General features: G+C 71.2%; 3 protein-coding genes across 3 annotated transcripts; all 3 read right to left on the bottom strand.

The window, feature by feature from the left end:
• Nucleotides 1-1,591: 1,591 nt before the first annotated feature.
• Nucleotides 1,592-2,005, bottom strand: LOC139240793 (uncharacterized). The gene has a single exon (XM_070869270.1). It carries the CDS (start codon nucleotides 2,003-2,005, stop codon nucleotides 1,592-1,594), a length of 414 nt encoding a protein of 137 aa, XP_070725371.1.
• Nucleotides 2,006-9,013: 7,008 nt separating this feature from the next.
• LOC139240792 (isoniazid-induced protein IniB-like) lies at nucleotides 9,014-9,499 on the bottom strand. The gene has a single exon (XM_070869269.1). It carries the CDS (start codon nucleotides 9,497-9,499, stop codon nucleotides 9,014-9,016), a length of 486 nt encoding a protein of 161 aa, XP_070725370.1.
• A 3,834-nt stretch (nucleotides 9,500-13,333) lies between these two features.
• Nucleotides 13,334-13,843, bottom strand: LOC139240791 (uncharacterized). The gene has a single exon (XM_070869268.1). It carries the CDS (start codon nucleotides 13,841-13,843, stop codon nucleotides 13,334-13,336), a length of 510 nt encoding a protein of 169 aa, XP_070725369.1.
• Between the last annotated feature and the right edge of the window lie 3,100 nt (nucleotides 13,844-16,943).

Here is a 16,943-nt window from a genome sequence, read left to right as displayed (position 1 = left end):
CCCCAGGCTCACTCCAAGCTCCAGCCCAAACCCTCTCTCAGCTCCACCCCCAGCCCCACTCCCAGCTCCGCCCCCAGCCCCACTATCAGCTCCGTCCCCAGCCCCTCTCACAGCTGCCCCACCAGACACAATCCCAGCTCCGCCCCCAGCCCCACACCCAGCTCCCCCCACACCCTTCTCACTTCCGCGCCCTCAGCCCCTCTCCCAGATCCGCCCTGCGCCCCCCTCGCAGCTCCGCCACCAGCCCCACTCCCAGCTCCGCCCACAGCCCCTCTCACAGCTCCACCCCCAGCCCCTCTCACAGCTCCACCCCCAACCCCTCTCCCAGCTCCGCCCAGAGCCCCACTACGATCTCCGCACCCAGGCACGCTCCCAGCTCAGCCCACAGCCCCACTACCAGCTCCGCCTGCAGCCCCACTCCCAGCTGAGCCCCCAGCCCCTCTCCCAGCTGAGCCCCCAGCCCCTCTCCCAGCTCTGCCCCCAGCCATACTCCCAGCTCCTCACCCAGCCTCACTACCAGCTCCGGCCTCAGGCTCAGTCCCAGCTCCGCCCCCAGCCCCACTCCCAGATCCGCACCTTGGCTCACTCCCAGCTCCGCCCCAGCCCCTCTCACAGCTCCGCCCCCAGGCTCACTCCCAGCTCCGCCCCCAGCCCCTCTCCCAGCTGAGCCCCCAGCCCCTCTCCCAGCTCCGCCCCCAGCCCCTCTCCCAGCTGAGCCCCCAGCCCCTCTCCCAGCTGAGCCCCCAGCCCCTCTCACAGCTCTGCCCCCAGCCATACTCCCAGCTCCGCCCCTAGGCTCACGCCCAGCTCCGCCCCCAGCCCCTCTCCCACCTCCGACCCCAGGCCAACTCCCAGCACCTCACCCAGCCTCACTCCCAGGTCCGGCCTCAGGCTCAGTCCCAGCTCCGCCCCCAGCCCCACTCCCAGATCCGCCCCTTGGCTCACTCCCAGCTCCGCCCCCATCCCCTCGCCCAGCTCCGCTCCCAGCCCCACTCGCAGCTCCGCCCCCAGCCCCACTCCCAGCTCCGGCCTCAGGCTCAGACCCAGCTCCGCTCCCAGGCTCACTCCCAGCTCCGCCCCCAACCCCTCTCCCAGCTCCGCCCCCAACCCATCTCCCAGCTCCACCCCCAGGCTCACTCCCAGCTCCGCCCCCAGCCCCACGACCAGCTCCGCCCCCAGCCCCTCTCACAGCTGCCCCCCCAGTCACAATTCCAGCTTCGCCCCAAGGCTCACTCCCAGCTCCACCCACAGCCCCTCTCCCAGCTCCGCCCCCAACCCATCTCCCAGCTCCACCCCCAGGCTCACTCCAAGCTCCAGCCCAAACCCTCTCTCAGCTCCACCCCCAGCCCCACTCCCAGCTCCGCCCCCAGCCCCACTATCAGCTCCGTCCCCAGCCCCTCTCACAGCTGCCCCACCAGACACAATCCCAGCTCCGCCCCCAGCCCCACACCCAGCTCCCCCCACACCCTTCTCACTTCCGCGCCCTCAGCCCCTCTCCCAGATCCGCCCTGCGCCCCCCTCGCAGCTCCGCCACCAGCCCCACTCCCAGCTCCGCCCACAGCCCCTCTCACAGCTCCACCCCCAGCCCCTCTCACAGCTCCACCCCCAACCCCTCTCCCAGCTCCGCCCAGAGCCCCACTACGATCTCCGCACCCAGGCACGCTCCCAGCTCAGCCCACAGCCCCACTACCAGCTCCGCCTGCAGCCCCACTCCCAGCTGAGCCCCCAGCCCCTCTCCCAGCTGAGCCCCCAGCCCCTCTCCCAGCTCTGCCCCCAGCCATACTCCCAGCTCCTCACCCAGCCTCACTACCAGCTCCGGCCTCAGGCTCAGTCCCAGCTCCGCCCCCAGCCCCACTCCCAGATCCGCACCTTGGCTCACTCCCAGCTCCGCCCCCAAGCCCTCGCCCAGCTCCGCTCCCAGCCCCACTCGCAGCTCCGCCCCCAGCCCCTCTCCCAGCTCCGGCCCCAGCCCCACTCCCAGCTCCGCCCCCAGGCTCACTCCCATCTCCGCCCCCAACCCCTCTCCCAGCCCCGCTCCAAGGCTCACTCCCAGCTCCGCCGCCAGCCCCTCTCCCAGCTCCGGCCCCAGCCCCACTCGCAGCTCTGCCCCCAGCCCCACTCCCAGCTCCGCCCCCCAGCCCCACTACCAGCTCCGGCCCCAGCCCCACTCGCAGCTCCGTCCCCAGCCCCACTCCCAGCTCCGCCCCCAGCCACACTCCCAGCTCTGCCCCAAGGCTCACTCCCAGCTCCGCCACCAGCCCCTCTCACAGCTCCACCCCCAGCCCATCTCCCAGCTCCGCCCAGAGCCCCACTACGAGCTCCGCACCCGCCCCACTCACAGCTCCGCACCCAGGCACACTCCCAGCTCAGCCCACAGCCCCTCTCCGAGCTCCGCCACCAGACCCACTACCAGCTCCACCCGCAGCCCCACTCCCAGCCCCACTCCCAGCTCCGCCCCCAGGCTCACTCCCATCTCCGCCCCCAACCCCTCTCCCAGCTCCACCCCCTGGCTCACTCCCAGCTCCACCCCCAGGCTCACTACCAGCTCCGCTCACAGCTGCCCCCCCAGACACAATTCCAGCTTCGCCCCAAGGCTCACTCCCAGCTCCGCCCCCAACCCATCTCCCAGCTCCACCCCCAGGCTCATTCCCAGCTCCGCCCCAAACCCGCTCTCAGCTCCACCCCCAGCCCCACTCCCAGCTCCACCCCCAGCCCCTCTCCCAGCTCCTGCCCCAGCCCCACTCGCAGCTCTGCCCCCAACCCCTCTCCCAGCTCTGACCCCAGGCTCACGCCCAGCTCCGCCCTCAGGCTCACTCCCAGCTCCTCCCCTAGCTCACTCCCAGCTCCGCCTCCAGCCCCATTCCCAGCTCCACCCCCAGCCCCACTCCCAGCTCCGCCCCCAGCCCCACTCCCAGCTCCCCCCACAGCACTTCTCACTTCCCCGCCCCTCTCCCAGCTCCGCCCTGCGCCCCACTCCCAGCTCCGTCACCAGCCCCACGCCCAGCTCCGCCCACAGCCCCTCGCACAACTCCATCTCCCAGTTCCGCCCAGAGCCCCACTACGAGCTCCACACCCGCCCCAATCACAGCTCCGCACCCAGGCACACTCCCAGCTCAGCCCACAGCCCCTCTCCAAGCTCCGCCACCAGCCCCACTCCCAGCTCCGCCACCAGCCCCTCTCTCAGCTCCGCCACCAGCCCCTCTCTCAGCTCAGCCACCAGCCCAACTCCCAGCTCCACCCGCAGGCCCTCTCCCAGCTCCGCCACCAGTCCCTCTCTCAGCTCCGCCACCAGTCCCTCTCTCAGCTCCGCCACCAGCCCCTCTCCCAGCTCCACCCGCAGACCCTCTCCCAGCTCCACCCGCAGACCCTCTCCCAGCTCCACCCCCAAACCCTCTCTCAGCTCCACCCCCAGCCCCTTTCTCAGCTGCGCCAACAGCCCCTCTCTCAGCGCCGCCACAAGTCCCTCTCCCAGCTCCACCCGCAGACCCTCTCCCAGCTCCGCCACCAGCCCCTCTCTCAGCTCCGCCACCAGCCCCTCTCTCAGCTCGACCACCAGCCCCTCTCCCAGCTCCACCCGCAGACCCTCTCCCAGCTCCACCCGCAGCCCCTCTCCCAGCTCCGCCACCAGCCCCTCTCTCAGCTCCGCCACCAGTCCCTCTCCCAGCTCCACCCGCAGACCCTCTCCCAGCTCCACCCCCAAACCCTCTCTCAGCTCCACCCCCAGCCCCTTTCTCAGCTCCGCCAACAGCCCCTCTCTCAGCGCCGCCACAAGTCCCTCTCCCAGCTCCACCCGCAGACCCTCTCCCAGCTCCGTCACCAGCCCCTCTCTCAGCTCCGCCACCAGCCCCACTCTCGGCTCGACCAGCAGCCCCTCTCCCAGCTCCACCCGCAGACACTCTCCCAGCTCCACCCGCAGCCCCTCTCTCAGCTCCGCCACCAGTCCCCCTCCCAGCACTGCCCGCAGACCCCCTCCCAGCTCCGCCCGCAGACCCTCTCCCAGCTCCACCCGCAGACCCTCTCCCAGCTCCGCCACCAGCCCCTCTCTCAGCTCCGCCACCAGCCCCACTCTCAGCTCCGCCACCAGCCCCTCTCCCAGCTCCACCCGCAGACCCTCTCCCAGCACCACCCGCAGACCCTCTCCCAGCTCCGCCACCAGACCCTCTCCCAGCTCCGCCACCAGCCCCTCTCTCAGCTCCGCCACCAGATCCTCTCCCAGCTCCGCCACCAGACCCTCTCCCAGCTCCGCCACCAGCCCCTCTCTCAGCTCCGACACCAGCACCTCTCTCAGCTCCGCCACCAGCCCCTCTCCCAGCTCCACCACCAGCCCCTCTCGCAGCTCCACCACCAGACCCTCTCTCATCTCCGCCTCCAGGCCCTCTCCCAGCTCCGCCCGCAGACCCTATCCCAGCTCCACCCGCAGACCCTCTCCCAGCTCCGCCACCAGCCCCTCTCTCAGCTCCGCCACCAGCCCCTCTCCCAGCTCCATCACCAGCCCCTCTCCCAGCTCCGCCCCCAGGCTCACTCCCAGCTCCGCCCCCAGCCCTTCTCCCAGCTCCGGCCTCCGGCTCAGACCCAGCTCCGCCCCCAGGCTCACTCCCAGCTCCGCCCCCAACCCTTCTCCCAGCTCCACCCCCAGACTCACTCCCAGCTCCGCCCCCAACCCCTCTCCCAGTTCCTCTCCCAGCTCCACCCCCAGGCTCACTCTCAGCTCCACCCCCAGGCTCACTACCAGCTCCGCTCACAGCTGCCCCCCCAGACACAATTCCAGCTTCGCCCCAAGGCTCACTCCCAGCTCCGCCCCCAACCCATCTCCCAGCTCCACCCCCAAACTCACTCCCAGCTCCGCCCCAAACCCTCTCTCAGCTCCACCCCCAGCCCCACTCCCAGCTCCTGCCCCAGCCCCTCTCCCAGCTCCTGCCCCAGCCCCACTCGCAGCTCTGCCCCCAACCCCTCTCCCAGCTCTGACCCCAGGCTCACGCCCAGCTCCGCCCCCAACCCTTCTCCCAGCTCCACCCCCAGCCCCACTCCCAGCTCCACCCCCAGCCCCTCTCCCAGCTCCTGCCCCAGCCCCACTCGCAGCTCTGCCCCCAACCCCTCTCCCAGCTCTGACCCCAGGCTCACGCCCAGCTCCGCCCTCAGGCTCACTCCCAGCTCCACCCCCAGCCCCACTCCCAGCTCTGCCCCCAGCCCCACTCCCAGCTCCCCCCACAGCCCTTCTCACTTCCCCGCCCCTCTCCCAGCTCCGCCCTGCGCCCCACTCCCAGCTCCGCCACCAGCCCCACTCCCAGCTCCGCCCACAGCCCCTCGCACAACTCCACCCCCAGCCCATCTCCCAGTTCTGCCCAGAGCCCCACTTCGAGCTCCGCACCCGCCCCAATCACAGCTCCGCACCCAGGCAGACTCCCAGCTCAGCCCACAGCCCCTCTCCAAGCTCCGCCACCAGCCCCACTCCCAGCTCCGCCACCAGCCCCTCTCTCAGTTCCGCCACCAGCCCCTCTCTCAGTTCCGCCACCAGCCCCTTTCTCAGCTCCGCCACCAGCCCCTCTCTCAGCTCAGCCACCAGCCCAACTCCCAGCTCCACCCGCAGGCCCTCTCCCAGCTCCGCCACCAGCCCCTCTCTCAGCTCCGCCACCAGTCCCTCTCTCAGCTCCGCCACCAGCCCCTCTCCCAGCTCCACCCGCAGACCCTCTTCCAGCTCCACCCGCAGACCCTCTCCCAACTCCACCCCCCAAACCCTCTCTCAGCTCCACCCCCAGCCCCTTTCTCAGCTCCGCCAACAGCCCCTCTCTCAGCGCCGCCACAAGTCCCTCTCCCAGCTCCACCCGCAGACCCTCTCTCAGCTCCGCCACCAGCCCTTCTCTCAGCTCCGCCACCAGTCCCTCTCCCAGCTCCACCCGCAGACCCTCTCCCAGCTCCACCCCCAAACCCTTTCTCAGCTCCACCCCCAGCCCCTTTCTCAGCTCCGCCAACAGCCCCTCTCTCAGCGCCGCTACAAGTCCCTCTCCCAGCTCCACCCGCAGACCCTCTCCCAGCTCTGCCACCAGCCCCTCTCTCAGCTCCGCCACCAGCCCCACTCTCAGCTCGACCACCAGCCCCTCTCCTAGCTCCACCCGCAGACCCTCTCCCAGCTCCACCCGCAGCCCCTCTCTCAACTCCGCCACCAGTCCCTCTCCCAGCACTGCCCGCAGACCGTCTCTCAGCTCCGCCACCAGCCCCTCACTCAGCTCCGCCACAAGCCCCTCTCTCAGCTCCACCACCAGCCCCACTCTCAGCTCCGCCACCAGCCCCTCTCCCAGCTCCACCTGCAGACCCTCTCCCAGCTCCGCCACCAGCACCTCTCTCAGCTCCGCCACCAGCCTCTCTCCCAGCTCCATCACCAGCCCCTCTCCCAGCTCCGCCCCAGGCTCACTCCCAGCTCCGCCCCCAGCCCTTCTCCCAGCTCCGGCCTCCGGCTCAGACCCTGCTCCGCCCCCAGGCTCACTCACAGCTCCGCCCCCAACCCTTCTCCCAGCTCCACCCCCAGACTCACTCACAGCTCCGCCCCCAACCCCTCTCCCAGTTCCTCTCCCAGCTCCACCCCCAGGCTCACTCCCAGCTCCACCCCCAGGCTCACTACCAGCTCCGCTCACAGCTGCCCCCCCAGACACAATTCCAGCTTCGCCCCAAGGCTCACTCCCAGCTCCGACCCAGACCGACTCCCAGCTCCGCCCCCAGGCTCACTCCCAGCTCCGCCCCAACCCCTCTCTCAGCTCCGCCCCCATCCTCACTACCAGCTCCGCCCCCAGCCCCTCTGACAGCTACCCCCCCAGACACAATTCCAGCTTCGCCCCAAGGCTCACTCCCAGCTCCGACCCAGACCGACTCCCAGCTCCGCCCCCAGGCTCACTCCCAGCTCCGCCCCAAACCCTCTCTCAGCTCCACCCCCAGCCCCACTCTCAGCTCCGCCCCCAGCCCCACTACCAGCTCCATCCCCAGCCCCTCTCCCAGCTCCGGCCCAAGCCCCACTCGCAGCTCAGCCCCCAACCCCTCTCCCAGCTCTGACCCCAGGCTCCCTCCCAGCTCCTCCCCTAGCTCACTCCCAGCTCCGCCTCCAGCCCCTCTCCCAGCTCCGCCCCCAGGCTCACTCCCAGCTCCGCCCCCAACCCCTCTCCCAGCTCCGGCCCCGGCCCCACTCCCAGCACCGCCTCCAGCCCATCTACCAGATCTGACCCCAGCCCCACTGCAAGCTCCGCCCCCAGCACCTCTCCCAGCTCCGCCCCCAGCCCCTCTCCCAGCTCCGCCCCCAGGCTCACTCCCAGCTCCGCCCCCAGGCTCACTCCCAGCTCCGCCCCCAGCCCTTCTCCCAGCTCCGCCGCCAGGCTCACTCCCTGCTCCTCCCCTAGCTCACTCCCAGCTCCGCCCCCAACCCTTCTCCCAGCTCCACCCCCAGGCTCACTCCCAGTTCCGCCCCCAACCCCTCTCCCAGTTCCTCTCCCAGCTCCGCCCCCAGCCCTTCTCCCAGCTCCGCCCCCAGGCTCACTCCCAGCTCCGCCCCCAGGCTCACTCCCAGCTCCACCCCCAGGCTCACTCCCAGCTCTGCCCCAACCCTTCTCCCAGCTCCACCCCCAGACTCACTCCCAGTTCCGCCCCCAACCCCTCTCCCAGTTCCTCTCCCAGCTCCGCCCCCAGGCTCACTCCCAGCTCCGCCCCCAGCCCTTCTCCCAGCTCCGCCCCCAGGCTCACTCCCAGCTCCACCCTCAGGCTCACTCCCAGCTCTGCCCCAACCTCTCTCACAGCTCCGCACCCAGGCACACTCCCAGCTCAGCCCCCAGGCTCACTCCCATCTCCGCCCCAACCCCTCTCCCAGCTCCGCTCCAAGGCTCACTCCCAGCTCCGCCCCCAACCCTTCTCCTAGCTCCGCCCCCAGGCTCACTCCCAGCTCCGCCCCCAGCACCACTCCCATCTCCGCCGCTAGCCCCTCTCCCAGCTCCGCCCAGAGCCCCACTCCCAGCTCCCCCCCCAGCCATACACCCAGCTCCGCCCCCAGCCCCACTCCCAGCTCCGCCCCAGCCCCTCTCACAGCTCCGCCCCCAGACTCACTCCCAGCTCCGCCCCCAGCCCCTCTCCCAGCTGAGCCCCCAGCCCCTCTCCCAGCTCCGCCCCCAGCCCCTCTCCCAGCTGAGCCCCCAGCCCCTCTCCCAGCTGAGCCCCCAGCCCCTCTCACAGCTCTGCCCCCAGCCATACTCCCAGCTCCGCCCCCAGCCCCTCTCCCACCTCCGACCCCAGGCCAACTCCCAGCTCCTCACCCAGCCTCACTCCCAGGTCCGGCCTCAGGCTCAGTCCCAGCTCCGCCCCCAGCCCCACTCCCAGATCCGCCCCTTGGCTCACTCCCAGCTCCGTCCCCATCCCCTCGCCCAGCTCCGCTCCCAGCCCCACTCGCAGCTCCGCCCCCAGCCCCACTCCCAGCTCCGGCCTCAGGCTCAGACCCAGCTCCACTCCCAGGCTCACTCCCAGCTCCGCCCCCAACCTCTCTCCCAGCTCCGCCCCCAACCCATCTCCCAGCTCCACCCCCAGGCTCACTCCCAGCTCCGCCCCCAGCCCCACGACCAGCTCCGCCCCCAGCCCCTCTCACAGCTGCTCCCCCAGTCACAATTCCAGCTTCGCCCCAAGGCTCACTCCCAGCTCCACCCACAGCCCCTCTCCCAGCTCCGCCCCCAACCCATCTCCCATCTCCACCCCCAGGCTCACTCCAAGCTCCAGCCCAAACCCTCTCTCAGCTCCACCCCCAGCCCCACTCCCAGCTCCGCCCCCAGCCCCACTACCAGCTCCGTCCCCAGCCCCTCTCACAGCTGCCCCACCAGACACAATCCCAGCTCCGCCCCCAGCCCCACACCCAGCTCCCCCCACACCCTTCTCACTTCCGCGCCCTCAGCCCCTCTCCCAGATCCGCCCTGCGCCCCCCTCGCAGCTCCGCCACCAGCCCCACTCCCAGCTCCGCCCACAGCCCCTCTCACAGCTCCACCCCCAGCCTCTCTCACAGCTCCACCCCCAACCCCTCTCCCAGCTCCGCCCAGAGCCCCACTACGATCTCCGCACCCAGGCACGCTCCCAGCTCAGCCCACAGCCCCACTACCAGCTCCGCCTGCAGCCCCACTCCCAGCTGAGCCCCCAGCCCCTCTCCCAGCTGAGCCCCCAGCCCCTCTCCCAGCTCTGCCCCCAGCCATACTCCCAGCTCCGCGCCTAGGCTCACGCCCAGCTCCGCCCCCAGCCCCTCTCCCACCTCCGCCCCCAGGCCAACTCCAAGCTCCTCACCCAGCCTCACTACCAGCTCCGGCCTCAGGCTCAGTCCCAGCTCCGCCCCCAGCCCCACTCCCAGATCCGACCCTTGGCTCACTCCCAGCTCCGCCCCCAAGCCCTCGCCCAGCTCCGCTCCCAGCCCCACTCGCAGCTCCGCCCCTAGCCCCTCTCCCAGCTCCGGCCCCAGCCCCACTCCCAGCTCCGCACCCAGGCTCACTCCCATCTCCGCCCCCAACCCCTCTCCCAGCCCCGCTCCAAGGCTCACTTCCAACTCCGCCCCCAAACACTCTTGCAGCTCCGCCGCCAGGCTCACTCCCAGCTCCGCCGCCAGCCCCTCTCCCAGCTCCGGCCCCAGCCCCACTCGCAGCTCCGCCCCCAGCCCCACTCCCAGCTCCACCCCCCAGCCCCACTACCAGCTCCGGCCCCAGCCCCACTCGCAGCTCCGTCCCCAGCCACACTTCCAGCTCTGCCCCAAGGCTCACTCCCAGCTCCGCCACCAGCCCCTCTCACAGCTCCACCCCCAGCCCATCTCCCAGCTCCGCCCAGAGCCCCACTACGAGCTCCGCACCCGCCCCACTCACAGCTCCGCACCCAGGCACACTCCCAGCTCAGCCCACAGCCCCTCTCCCAGCTCCGCCACCAGACCCACTACCAGCTCCGCCACCAGACCCACTACCAGCTCCACCCCCAGCCCCACTCCCAGCCCCACTCCCAGCTCCGCCCCCAGGCTCACTCCCATCTCCGCCCCCAACCCTTCTCCCAGCTCCAGCCCCAGGCTCACTCCCAGCTCCACCCCCAGGCTCACTCCCAGCTCCGACCCAGACCGACTCCCAGCTCCGCCCACAGCCCCTCTCCCAGCTCTGTCCCCAGACCGACTCCCAGCTCCGCCCCAACCTATCTCCCAGCTCCGCCCCAAACCCTCTCTCAGCTCCACCCCCAGCCCCACTCCCAGCTCCGCCCCCAGCCCCACTACCAGCTCCACCCCCATCCCCTTTCACACCTGCCCCACCAGACACAATCCCAGCTCCGCCCCAAGGCTCACTCCCAGCCCCACTCCCAGCTCCGCCCACAGCCCCTCTCACTTCCCCGCCTCCAGCCCCTCTCCCAGCTCCACCCGTAGCCCCACTCCCAGCTCCGCCCAGAGCCCCACTGCGAGCTCCGCACCCGCCCCACTCACAGCTCCGCACCCAGGCACACTCCCAGCTCCGCCTCCAGCCCCTCTCCCAGCTCCGCCACCAGCCCCACTACCAGCTCCGCCCCCAGCCCCACTATCAGCTCCGCCCCCAGGCTCACTCCCAGCTCCGCTCCCAGACCCACTCCCAGCTCCGCCCTCAGCCCCACTCCCAGCTCCGCCCCCAGCCCCACTCCCAGCTCAGCCCCTGGCACCTCTCCCAGCTCCGCCCCCAGGCTCACTCCCAGCCCCTCTCCCAGCTCCGCCCCCCAGGCTCACTCCCAGCTCCACCCCAACCCGTCTCTCAGCTCCACCCGCAGCCCCACTACCAGCTCCGCCCCCAGCCCCTCTCACAGCTGCCCCACCAGACACAATCCCAGCTCCGCCCCAAGGCTCGCTCCCAGCTCCGCCCCCAGCCCCTCTCACTTCCCAGCCCCCAGCCCTTCTCCCAGCTCCGCCCCCAGGCTCACTCCCAGCTCCACCCCCAGGCTCACTCCCAGCTCTGCCCCAACCCCTCTCTCAGCTCCGCCCCCAGCCCCACTCCCAGCTCCGCCCCCAGCCCCACTCCCAGCTCCGCCCCCCAGCCCCACTACCAACTCCATCCCCAGCCCCTCTCACAGCTGCCCCACCAGACACAATCCCAGCTCTGCCCCAAGGCTCACTCCCAGCTCCGCCCCCAGCCACACTCACAGCTCTGCCCCAAGGCTCACTCCCAGCTCCGCCACCAGCCCCTCTCACAGCTCCACCCCCAGCCCATCTCCCAGCTCCGCCCAGAGCCCCACTACGAGCTCCGCACCCGCCCCACTCACAGCTCCGCACCCAGGCACACTCCCAGCTCAGCCCACAGCGCCTCTCCCAGCTCCGCCACCAGACCCACTACCAGCTCCACCCCCAGCCCCACTCCCAGCTCTGCCCCCAGGCTCACTCCCATCTCCGACCCCAACCCCTCTCCCAGCTCCGCCGCCAGGCTCACTCGCAGCTCCGCCCCCAACCGCTCTTCCAGCTGCACCTCCAGGCCCAATCCCAGCTCCGCCGCCAACCCCTCTCCCACCTCCGGCCTCAGCCCCACTCGCAGCTCCACCCCCAGCCCCTCTCCCAGCTCCTCCCCTAGCTCACTCCCAGCTCCGCCTGCAGCCCCACTCCCAGCTCCTCCCTTAGCTCACTCCCAGCTCCGCCTCCAGCCCCTCTCCCAGCTCCGCCCCCAGGCTCACTCCCAGCTCCGCCCCCAGGCTCACTCCCAGCTCCTCCCCTAGCTCACTCCCAGCTCCGCCTGCAGCCCCACTCCCAGCTCCGCCCCCAGTCCCTCTCCCAGCTGAGCCCCCAGCCCCTCTCCCAGCTGAGCCCCCAGCCCATCTACCAGCTCCGCCCCCAGCCCCACTGCCAGCTACGCCCCCAGCCCCTCTCCCAGCTCCACCCCCAGGCTCACTCCCAGCTCCGCCTTCAGCCCCATGACCAGCTCCGCCCCCAGCCCCTCTCACAGCTGCCCCCCCAGACACAATTCCAGCTTCGCCCCAAGGCTCACTCCCAGCTCCACCCACAGCCCCTCTCCCAGCTCCGCCCCCAACCCATCTCCCAGCTCCACCCCCAGGCTCACTCCAAGCTCCAGCCCAAACCCTCTCTCAGCTCCACCCCCAGCCCCACTCCCAGCTCCGCCCCCAGCCCCACTACCAGCTCCGGCCCCAGCCCCTCTCACAGCTGCCCCACCAGACACAATCCCAGCTCCGCCCCCAGCCCCACACCCAGCTCCCCCCACAGCCCCTCTCACTTCCGCGCCCTCAGCCCCTCTCCCAGATCCGCCCTGCGCCCCCCTCGCAGCTCCGCCACCAGCCCCACTCCCAGCTCCGCCCACAGCCCCTCTCACAGCTCCACCCCCAGCCCCTCTCACAGCTCCACCCCCAACCCCTCTCCCAGCTCCGCCCAGAGCCCCACTACGATCTCCGCACCCGCCCCACTCACAGCTCCGCACCCAGGCACGCTCCCAGCTCAGCCCACAGCCCCACTACCAGCTCCGCCTGCAGCCCCACTCCCAGCTGAGCCCCCAGCCCCTCTCCCAGCTGAGCCCCCAGCCCCTCTCCCAGCTCTGCCCCCAGCCATACTCCCAGCTCCGCGCCTAGGCTCACGCCCAGCTCCGCCCCCAGCCCCTCTCCCACCTCCGCCCCCAGGCCAACTCCCAGCTCCTCACCCAGCCTCACTACCAGCTCCGGCCTCAGGCTCAGTCCCAGCTCCGCCCCCAGCCCCACTCCCAGATCCGCCCCTTGGCTCACTCCCAGCTCCGCCCCCAACCCCTCGCCCAGCTCCGCTCCCAGCCCCACTCGCAGCTCCGCCCTCAGCCCCTCTCCCAGCTCCGGCCCCAGCCCCACTCCCAGCTCCAGCCCCAGCCCCACTCGCAGCTCTGCCCCCAACCCCTCTCCCAGCTCTGACCCCAGGCTCACGCCCAGCTTCTCACCCAGCCTCACTACCAGCTCCGGCCTCAGGCTCAGTCCCAGCTCCGCCCTCAGGCTCACTCCCAGCTCCTCCGCTAGCTCACTCCCAGCTCCGCCTCCAGCCCCACTCCCTGCTCCACCCCCAGCCCCACTCCCAGCTCCGCCCCCAGCCCCACTCCCAGCTCCCCCCACAGCCCTTCTCACTTCCCCGTCCCCAGCCCCTCTCCCAGCTCCGCCCTGCGCCCCACTTCCAGCTCCGCCACCAGCCCCACTCCCAGCTCCGCCCACAGCCCCTCGCACAACTCCACCCCCAGCCCATCTCCCAGTTCCGCCCTGCGCCCCACTTCCAGCTCCGCCACCAGCCCCACTCCCAGCTCCGCCCACAGCCCCTCGCACAACTCCACCCCCAGCCCATCTCCCAGCTCCGCCCAGAGCCCCACTACAAGCTCCGCACCCGCCCCACTCACAGCTCCGCACCCAGGCACACTCCCAGCTCAGCCCACAGCCCCACTCCCAGCTCCGCCACCAGCCCCTCTCTCATTTCCGCCACCAGCCCCTCTCTCAGCTCCGCCACAAGTCCCTCTCCCAGCTCCACCCGCAGACCCTCTCCCAGCTCTGACCCCAGCCATACTCCCAGCTCCGCGCCTAGGCTCACGCCCAGCTCCGCCCCCAGCCCCTCTCCCACCTCCGCCCCCAGGCCAACTCCCAGCTCCTCACCCAGCCTCACTACCAGCTCCGGCCTCAGGCTCAGTCCCAGCTCCGCCCCCAGCCCCACTCCCAGATCCGCCCCTTGGCTCACTCCCAGCTCCGCCCCCAGCCCCACTCCCAGATCCGCCCCTTGGCTCACTCCCAGCTCCGCCCCCAAGCCCTCGCCCAGCTCCGCTCCCAGCCCCACTCGCAGCTCCGCCCCCAGCCCCTCTCCCAGCTCCGGCCCCAGCCCCACTCCCAGCTCCGCACCCAGGCTCACTCCCATCTCCGCCCCCAACCCCTCTCCCAGCCCCGCTCCAAGGCTCACTTCCAACTCCGCCCCCAAACCCTCTTGCAGCTCCGCCGCCAGGCTCACTCCCAGCTCCGCCGCCAGCCCCTCTCCCAGCTCCGGCCCCAGCCCCACTCGCAGCTCCGCCCCCAGCCCCACTCCCAGCTCCGCCCCCCAGCCCCACTACCAGCTCCGGCCCCAGCCCCACTCGCAGCTCCGTCCCCAGCTCCACTCCCAGCTCCGCCACCAGCCCCTCTCACAGCTCCACCCCCAGCCCATCTCCCAGCTCCGCCCAGAGCCCCACTACGAGCTCCGCACCCGCCCCACTCACAGCTCCGCACCCAGGCACACTCCCAGCTCAGCCCACAGCCCCTCTCCCAGCTCCGCCACCAGACCCACTACCAGCTCCACCCCCAGCCCCACTCCCAGCTCCGCCCCCAGGCTCACTCTCATCTCCGCCCCCAACCCTTCTCCCAGCTCCAGCCCCAGGCTCACTCCCAGCTCCACCCCCAGGCTCACTCCCAGCTCCGCCCCAGCCCGTCTCACAGCTGCCCCCCCAGACACAATTCCAGCTTCGCCCCAAGGCTCACTCCCAGCTTCGACCCAGACCGACTCCCAGCTCCGCCCACAGCCCCTCTCCCAGCTCTGTCCCCAGACCGACTCCCAGCTCCGCCCCAACCTATCTCCCAGCTCCGCCCCAAACCCTCTCTCAGCTCCACCCCCAGCCCCACTCCCAGCTCCGCCCCCAGCCCCACTACCAGCTCCACCCCCATCCCCCTTCACACCTGCCCCACCAGACACAATCCCAGCTCCGCCCCAAGGCTCATTCCCAGCCCCACTCCCAGCTCCGCCCACAGCCCCTCTCACTTCCCCGCCTCCAGCCCCTCTCCCAGCTCCACCCGTAGCCCCACTCCCAGCTCCGCCCAGAGCCCCAATGCGAGCTCCGCACCCGCCCCACTCACAGCTCCGCACCCAGGCACACTCCCAGCTCCGCCTCCAGCCCCTCTCCCAGCTCCGCCACCAGCCCCACTACCAGCTCCGCCCCCAGCCCCACTATCAGCTCCGCCCCCAGCCCCACTCCCAGCTCCACCCCAGCCCCTCTCTCAGCTCCACCCGCAGCCCCACTCCCAGCTACGCCACCAGCCCCACTACCAGCTCCGCCCCCAGCCCCTCTCACAGCTGCCCCACCAGACACAATCCCAGCTCCGCCCCAAGGCTCGCTCCCAGCTCCGCCCCCAGCCCCTCTCACTTCCCCGCCCCCAGCCCTTCTCCCAGCTCCGCCCCCAGGCTCACTCCCAGCTCCACCCCCAGGCTCACTCCCAGCTCTGCCCCAACCCCTCTCTCAGCTCCGCCCCCAGCCCCACTCCCAGCTCCGCCCCCCAGCCCCACTACCAACTCCATCCCCAGCCCCTCTCACAGCTGCCCCACCAGACACAATCCTAGCTCTGCCCCAAGGCTCACTCCCAGCTCCGCCCCCAGCCACACTCACAGCTCTGCCCCAAGGCTCACTCCCAGCTCCGCCACCAGCCCCTCTCACAGCTCCACCCCCAGCCCATCTCCCAGCTCCGCCCAGAGCCCCACTACGAGCTCCGCACCCGCCCCACTCACAGCTCCGCACCCAGGCACACTCCCAGCTCAGCCCACAGCCCCTCTCCCAGCTCCGCCACCAGACCCACTACCAGCTCCACCCCCAGCCCCACTCCCAGCTCTGCCCCCAGGCTCACTCCTATCTCCGACCCCAACCCCTCTCCCAGCTCCGCCGCCAGGCTCACTCGCAGCTCCGCCACCAACCGCTCTTCCAGCTGCACCTCCAGGCCCAATCCCAGCTCCGCCGCCAACCCCTCTCCCACCTCCGGCCTCAGCCCCACTCGCAGCTCCACCCCCAGCCCCTCTCCCAGCTCCTCCCCTAGCTCACTCCCAGCTCCGCCTGCAGCCCCACTCCCAGCTCCTCCCTTAGCTCACTCCCAGCTCCGCCTCCAGCCCCTCTCCCAGCTCCGCCCCCAGGCTCACTCCCAGCTCCGCCCCCAGGCTCACTCCCAGCTCCTCCCCTAGCTCACTCCCAGCTCCGCCTGCAGCCCCACTCCCAGCTCCGCCCCCAGTCCCTCTCCCAGCTGAGCCCCCAGCCCCTCTCCCAGCTGAGCCCCCAGCCCATCTACCAGCTCCGCCCCCAGCCCCACTGCCAGCTACGCCCCCAGCCCCTCTCCCAGCTCCGCCCCCAGGCTCACTCCCAGCTCCGCTCCCAGGCTCACTCCCAGCTCCGCCCCCAGCCCTTCTTCCAGCTCCGCCCCCAGGCTCGCTCCCAGCTCCTCCCCTAGCTCACTCCCAGCTCCACCCCCAGCCTACTCCCAGCTCCGTCCCCAGGCCCAGTCCCAGCTCCGGCCTCAGGCTCAGACCCAGCTCCGCTCCCAGGCTCACTCCCAGCTCCGCCCCCAACCCCTCTCCCAGCTCCGCCCCCAACCCATCTCCCAGCTCCACCCCAGGCTCACTCCCAGCTCCGCCCCCAGCCCCATGACCAGCTCCGCCCCCAGCCCCTCTCACAGCTGCCCCCCCAGACACAATTCCAGCTTCGCCCCAAGGCTCACTCCCAGCTCCACCCATAGCCCCTCTCCCAGCTCCGCCCCCAACCCATCTCCCAGCTCCACCCCCAGGCTCACTCCAAGCTCCAGCCCAAACCCTTTCTCAGCTCCACCCCCAGCCCCACTCCCAGCTCCGCCCCCAGCCCCACTTCCAGCTCCGTCCCCAGCCCCTCTCACAGCTGCCCCACCAGACACAATCCCAGCTCCGCCCCCAGCCCCACACCCAGCTCCCCCCACAGCCCTTCTCACTTCCGCGCCCTCAGCCCCTCTCCCAGCTCCGCCCTGCGCCCCCCTCGCAGCTCCGCCACCAGCCCCACTCCCAGCTCCGCCCACAGCCCCTCTCACAGCTCCACCCCCAGCCCCTCTCACAGCTCCACCCCCAACCCCTCTCCCAGCTCCGCCCAGAGCCCCACTACGATCTCCGCACCCGCCCCACTCACAGCTCCGCACCCAGGCACGCTCCCAGCTCAGCCCACAGCCCCACTACCAGCTCCGCCTGCAGCCCCACTCCCAGCTGAGCC

Source organism: Pristiophorus japonicus, chromosome X (genome assembly GCF_044704955.1).
Source record: "Pristiophorus japonicus isolate sPriJap1 chromosome X, sPriJap1.hap1, whole genome shotgun sequence".
Taxonomy (NCBI): domain Eukaryota; kingdom Metazoa; phylum Chordata; class Chondrichthyes; family Pristiophoridae; genus Pristiophorus; species Pristiophorus japonicus.
This window is presented reverse-complemented; position numbering and strand designations above follow the sequence as displayed.